Source organism: Xenia sp. Carnegie-2017, unplaced genomic scaffold (assembly GCF_021976095.1).
Source record: "Xenia sp. Carnegie-2017 unplaced genomic scaffold, XeniaSp_v1 HiC_scaffold_19, whole genome shotgun sequence".
Classification (NCBI taxonomy): domain Eukaryota; kingdom Metazoa; phylum Cnidaria; class Anthozoa; order Malacalcyonacea; family Xeniidae; genus Xenia; species Xenia sp. Carnegie-2017.
Window position 1 is genome coordinate 10,334,903 of NW_025813481.1, and position 7,187 is coordinate 10,342,089.

The following is a 7,187-nucleotide window of genomic DNA, read 5'->3' on the forward strand; positions in this document are numbered from 1 at the left end:
CGTGGCTGTATTTGCATACGCGTTTTTGCAGGAACTGGACTAGCGAATTTTTGATCAAGTTTAACAAATTTCATTAACTTGTGCAGAGCTCGTCCAATTGCGACAAAGTTGGTTTTTATACGTGTATGTTATAGAGTACAAAGTATTAATGCTTAAAAAGTCTAAAATGTTTACGTTGAAACATACCTTACGGCTAAGAAAGCCAAATATCCAACTTTTCCTCTGGAATGTTCAAATGTAAGAAATTTTATGGGGATCAAATCCTAATTTTTCCAATAAGATGGTTTCTTTGATGTTCCAAAATGTCACGCCACTAGGTCATTTGCAGTCTATCTCGTCTATTTTTTCTATTTTCAACGCATTCCTTTTCAACCATCGAATTAATATGATTTTTAACATTTTTCGTATCATGAACTGTTCTATTTTCAGTGCAAATCGGAGTAATTTTTCCTAAAATCAAATGGCCAAAGCATGACTGCCATGTTATAAGAATAGAATATATTTAATTTTTCTTACTCTAGGACACAGATTTTCACTTAACACATTTCTGACTTATATGACACACGTGAATAAAGACCACTCTTATTTAATGTCAAGGTCATGGTCTATTGAGTCCCTTTGTTTTTGTGGTTTACCCAGTCAACTGTCGTGTTTTCAATAGTCAGACGTCCCCCTTGAGGACAAATAACCTTCAGAAGATTTTTTGATTTGATACACCGTCATACAAGTACAATTGCATTCTTGTTTATTCAAAGTTATCGTAATAAGATTTTATATACATATAATTAGCATTAAAGTCACTGAAGTAGTCTACGTATAAATGCTTTGTTTTCATTGTGAGTGAAGTGCCTATAAAATGAAAAGGGGCTGATTGCTCAGCAAGAAAAAAGTTTTAAAGAACCATGAAATGAAAGTTAATTATATGCAATTTAAATTATATTCAAGTAGCTGAACTTTTGAAGTAGCTTTGGGCTTTCTTAAAAACAGTTATTAATGTCTCCTCATTTAGGAGACATAGGTTTTTGCCATTTCCAATTTACACCGAGACGTAGCATTGCATAATTGAAATTCAATTGTCATGTATGTTTCCCATCTTTTTGAACTGCTAAAGTTATAAAATTCTGCTCAAGCTTTTCATTAAATATTTGCCAGGAAACTGAAGATTATTTGTAATTTTCTGGTGACTTGCTACGCAATGTGACGTCACGGGATGTGTTTTTGGACATTACTAAATATTAACATCGCAAAGTCTGCCTCTTTTTAAAAAGTTAACTTGTTCAAGTATTGTGGATTGAAACAAATGCAATTCGTAATTTTTTCCACGTGAAGATTAGAAAAGCTCACGACAATGCAGTAATTTATAAAATTTTTAAACTGATTGTTTTTGTGGAGTATGGATGTTTCTTTTGTTTCTTTTGTTTTTCTAAGCAATCTTTACGAAAGAATGTCATTCTTTACTCATATCACAAATAAAATGCACTGTACGTAAAATTGTCAAATGTCAATTTCATCACGAATTGACGGACAGGAAATGCGCTGGACGTCGTTCAAAGAGCCACGACATCATAGCCCTGTATGTAGTATGCATTCGTCAGCATTCTTCTGATGCGCAAGTATGAAACGTTGACCAATGAGATTGAGCCACGGGAATAGAATTGACCAATGACCGAATCACACGCCAATTGAAGAAGATATAAACTAGCTGCAAATTTGCACTTACTCATGAATTGAACGACTCTACCTCTTGTTGTTTTGTAAAGATTTCAAAACTAGGAATACCGTATTATACATCGAGAATTTTTGAAAATGAAAAGTGTAGTTGGAATCATACTTCTGGCTTTTGCCGTCAACCCTTGGTTTGTAAACTGTGAGGAAAAAAAGGATGAAAAAGACAAGAAAGATGTGGGAACTGTGATTGGAATTGATTTGGGAACTACTTATTCATGGTGAGATTAAATTTTTTCCAGTCCCTCTATTCAAAGACAAATTAATATAGTGAGACTGTAGTAAAACGGTTGAGCATATCAATTTGGCTTCTTTTCCTGAATTGTTTTGTATTTGTTATGCTCTTCAATTTTGTCTATTCGGTGTATTGTAACCTTTAAAACCCACAGCATTTATCTGACTTTAGTTTCAAAGTATGCTGACCAGTCCATAACAGCTCATGAGAGCCAAACGTACTCGTAGGCTTGTTTCAAGTTTTAGATACTTCTGGTAGTAAGTTCCTTACCTGCTGTTTGATTTCTATAAAGGATTTAAGTTTGCTACCTAACGAACTGAGAATACTTTAAATTTGTCTTTAAATTTTAAGAAAATCATTTCTCCTTTTATTTGATGTGTCATATTTGTAGTGTAAATAAAACAATTTTGCTTCAACCCAAGAAAGTACAACATGGACACATGTCATTTTATTTTGCACTGATTAATCTGCCCTAAAATTTCAAGCTTCATGAGCTTGGCATATTTTCTTGTGCAAGCAAACAATCATTGATCAACATTTGTTCGGTATTTCATTTCGTTGATTGTAAGGTGTTAGTAGCTTTTATTGACTAAAGTCATTGGAATTTGTCAATTTTCTCATTATGTCATTGTTATTGACTTGATTATTTGGGAAATAACGTTCATATGCATCGATGATGGAAAATTTTCTGGTTAATATAGAAAAATAAAGCTTATTCCTAAAATACTTCAATATTGTTACAATAGGGGTATCCCACAGATATAAGTTGATTTTTGACCTGTGGTATTCATATTGGTATTCACGATGAAATATGCATATTTTAAAGTAGTGTCCACTTGGTAACTGCCCTAAAATTTCAAGCTTCATGAGCTTGGCATATTTTCTTGTGCAAGCAAACAATCATTGATCAACATTTGTTCGGTATTTAATTTCGTTGATTTGGCCATCATAGTAAAGGAAGATTTGTTTGCAAATCTTTAATAATTAATACATTGTTTACTGGTTCTTTTGACTTAAGCTTATTAATTTGGAGGACTTCTGTTTTTCAGTGTTGGTGTATTCAAAAATGGCCGTGTTGAAATCATTGCAAATGACCAGGGTAACCGAATCACACCTTCATATGTGGCATTTACCCCAGAAGGTGAACGTTTAATTGGTGATGGTGCCAAGAACCAACTTACCTCTAACCCAGAGAACACTGTATTCGATGCAAAGCGTCTGATTGGTCGAAACTGGGATGACCCATCAGTTCAACATGATCTGAAATTCTTTCCCTTCAAATTGGTCAAAAAGAACGACAAGCCACATGTTCAACTTGATGTTAAAGGAGAAACAAAAGAATTTGCTGCTGAAGAAATCAGTGCTATGGTCTTGAGCAAGATGAAGGTAATAGCAATGTCGTACAAACAGCAAAAATATTTCTTTCAAAAGTATCTTTAACTCTTTTTTTTTGTCTGCTTGACTAATTGTAAAGCATTCAAGTTTCATTTCATTTCAATATGCTAACCATTATGAATGTTTTATGCAGTGCGGTGTTTGAAATTAATGAAGATATGATCTTTTCGATTTTGCTGGACAATTTAAGCAATCGTCTCAGGACCTGAAAAAATCAGGTGACTCAACGGGATTCGACTTAAATTGTCCATCAAAGTGCGAAGATCATATCTTCATTTAATGCTAACCATTGTCAAAATATGATAACTTTTCTTTATTTTTTTACTTTGAATACTAAGAGTCTCCTAGTCATGAGTTTAATGGCATCAAGCTTGGCTTTCAAAATTTAAACCAATCTTTAGCATTGTCAGCATCTCATTGATTGCTTCATTTGTCATCAGGAAACTGGCGGAAGCTTACTTGGGAAAGAAGTGACCCATGCTGTCGGACTGTACCGCAAGCATTTCAATGATGCGAAAGACAGGCAAAAAGGATGCTGGTGCAATTGCTGGTCTAACTGTGATGAGGATCATCAACGAGCCTACCGCTGCCGCCATTGCATACTTGGAGGAGAAGAAGAAGGAGAGAACATCTTTGTCTTTGATCTTGTGGTGGTAATTTTTGATGTGCTCACTGTCTGGACGACACAACTAAATGTTTTCATCAAGTTTTAAATAGAGAAACATTTGGAGCAGGACTTAAAGATGAATTTAGGGGAAGTGGGGCTGATTTCCACAAATTCTTATATACAAAAAATTAGCAAAGCAATTGCGTTTTTTCGTTAAGCTAACACTTTCTAAAATTTACCTATTAAAAAGTCATACTGTGGCAACAAGAAGTCACTAAAATCTAACCAAACTAGAGCAAACCCTTTCCCTTCTTTTACAAAACCATCGTGCGTCCATCCTTGAATTGAGTTTGAGTTGCAACATAATATTTTGTAGGAGAAATCAAAAGCTTATCTAGACGATTATGATATTGAATCATATCTGTACGCAAACCAATGAATAATTTTATGGTAATTAACAGAGTATAAGATAAAAGACCATACTGATGACGACCTATATTTTTTCCCAATAGGAGGTGAAGACTTTGATCAAAATGTGATGGATTACTTCATCAAGCTGTACAAGAAGAAGAAAGGCAAGGATATTCGCAAAGACAACCGTGCATTGCAGAAACTCCGTCGGGAAGTCGAGAAAGCAAAGAGATCACTGAGCGCACAACATCAAGCCAGGATAGAAATTGAATCATTTTTCGAAGGCGAGGATTTCTCGGAAACGCTCACGAGGGCCAAGTTCGAGGAAATCAACATGGTAGGGTTGTCTTGACTTCTGTATTATTATACCTATGTAGCTGATACGAACATGTTTACTCAGTAAAAATGGAAAGTCTAGTCAAACACTGCTACGCATGTAAAGTTTTCATGAGAAATTTGTGTTTCTGTTATTCGCGTTCATCTGTATGAATCGATTCTGTACCACAAATTCATATATATTGTCATGTGTCACGTGACGTGTTTCGTATGGTGTAGTGTAAAAATTTTGTCGTTTCAAGTAATATAATTTTCTACATATTTTTTTAGAAATTATTCAAATCAACATTGGAACCAGTGAAGAAAGTTTTGGAAGATGCTGACTTGAAGAAGAGTGATATTCACGAAATTGTCTTGGTTGGTGGCTCAACCCGTATTCCCAAAGTTCAAGATCTCGTCAAGAAATTCTTTGATGGCAAAGAGCCAAGTCGAGGTATCAATCCCGACGAAGCCGTTGCGTATGGAGCCGCAGTTCAAGCTGGTGTTCTCAGCGGAGAGGAAGACGTCGGAGAGGTCGTACTTCTTGATGTAAACCCACTTACTCTGGGTATCGAAACTGTTGGTGGCGTGATGACGAAACTTATTACCAGAAATTCTGTTATTCCCACGAAGAAATCGCAAATCTTCTCGACGGCTGCCGATAATCAAAACACGGTAACCATTCAAGTTTTCGAAGGGGAGCGTCCAATGACGAAAGACAACCATCTTTTGGGCAAATTCGATTTGACTGGTATACCCCCAGCTCCGCGAGGTACTCCTCAGATAGAGGTCACGTTTGAAATAGACGTGAACGGCATTCTCCGAGTGTCTGCCGAAGACAAGGGCACGGGAAACAAAGAGAAAATTACGATTACGAACGATCAAAACCGACTCACTCCCGAAGATATAGAGAAAATGATCAACGATGCCGAAAAGTATGCGGACGAGGACAAAAAGGTGAAAGAAAAAGTTGAATCGAGAAACGAACTCGAAAGTTACGCGTATTCTTTAAAGAATCAAATTGGTGATAAAGAGAAACTCGGCGGTAAGCTTTCGGAGGATGATAAGTCGACTGTTTCTAAGGCTGTGGAGGATGCCATCAGCTGGTTGGATAGCAACAAGGATGCCGATGCCGAGGACTGTAAAGCCGAGAAAAAGAAACTTGAGGATATCGTTCAACCAATTGTTAGCAAACTATATCAGGGCGCCGGGGGTGCACCTCCACCAGGTGGTGAGGGCGCTGCTGGTGGTGAAGAGAAACCAGAAGACAAAGACGAATTATAGACAATTACGCCCGATGATGACAATGAAGTTTGTTCACGAAACTTTGTTGTAAATTAAGATTTGAAACTGACAGTGTTTTGGGCATCATTCGAGTTTTGTAAAATGGTTTGTTCGTGTCGCCGCTAATCAGAAGCTATAAAGTATATTTTTATGGATCATTTACGCGTGGATTCCATAATATTAACAAAAACACGTTCACACACATTTTTATCCCGTTTGCATGGTCTAGCGTTTGCCATTTACGGTCGTTGTACTAATAGACGGTTGTAGAAATACCAGCTGATTAATCTATTAAATTGCGCAAATTTCTATCGGTTAAGTCTATATTTCATTGTTGAGCTTTTTAAGTGGAGTTTAATACGTGTGGAAGTGATTTTCAGTTGTAATGTATAATTTATTCCCGAGAACAACTCAGCCGAGTGCGATTATTTTTCGACAGTATTATTATTTCTTAACATTTATATAGGATAAAACAGTTTTCTTTTTAGTACGAAAGTCTTGAAAGTTATACTGCCATTCCTGTTTGCCTTGTGTCTGAAAGAGTCCATTTATTTCCATAATCCATTAAGAATAAAAAAATAAAAATGGAAAATAAAACATTTTCTTTTTTAACAGAGTCATATCTTTTTATGAATTCTCGAAGAACTTTGAGGAGCGCTTTCGTCTGAGTGATGCAGTTCGTTACTGTGGGTTGTCTGGGTGTCCAGTTACGGAGGAGGAGTTTGAAATTGAGATTATATCTTCATTCAAATATTACTGCAACAAGCACATTTATGGAATATAAAAATAATAAAATTACGAATTGAGGATGTAAAGGCAGGCTATCAATATTGTAATGTTACTATTCCTATATTGTCAAAGAAATCGAACTACATATTGTGTTGAAGAATCTGTGGAGTCGAGGCGCATTTTAACAAATTGTTCAGATTATTCTCTTTTGAAACATGCAAGTGAAATTGCTTTATATAGATAGAGTTTGCGGAAGTTTAAATTATTACCGTGATTGATATTTATAGTTATAGTTTCTGTTTGGAAGTTCAATTTGAAAAAGTGCAATGCAGAGCGCTAGCAAGAACATTGAAAAATTTGTGAATAATCAAATTAACAGACGTTGCCGTCTGCGTAAAGGGAGACTGGTAAAGTGGAGAAAGGAAGCCGAGGCGTCATATGATTTACAGCGAGGTCAACAATTCAAGGTTAACTATTCTAAATCTT

General features: G+C 35.8%; 1 protein-coding gene across 1 annotated transcript; it reads left to right on the forward strand.

Moving 5' to 3' along the window:
• Positions 1-1,668: 1,668 nt before the first annotated feature.
• Positions 1,669-6,584, forward strand: LOC124439244 (endoplasmic reticulum chaperone BiP-like). The gene is given in 6 exon segments (XM_046989474.1): positions 1,669-1,946; positions 3,010-3,346; positions 3,796-3,869; positions 3,871-4,061; positions 4,439-4,710; positions 4,980-6,584. Coding segments are annotated over 6 exon segments (2,007 nt in total). The 5' UTR covers positions 1,669-1,806; the 3' UTR covers positions 5,973-6,584.
• Positions 6,585-7,187: the final 603 nt, after the last annotated feature.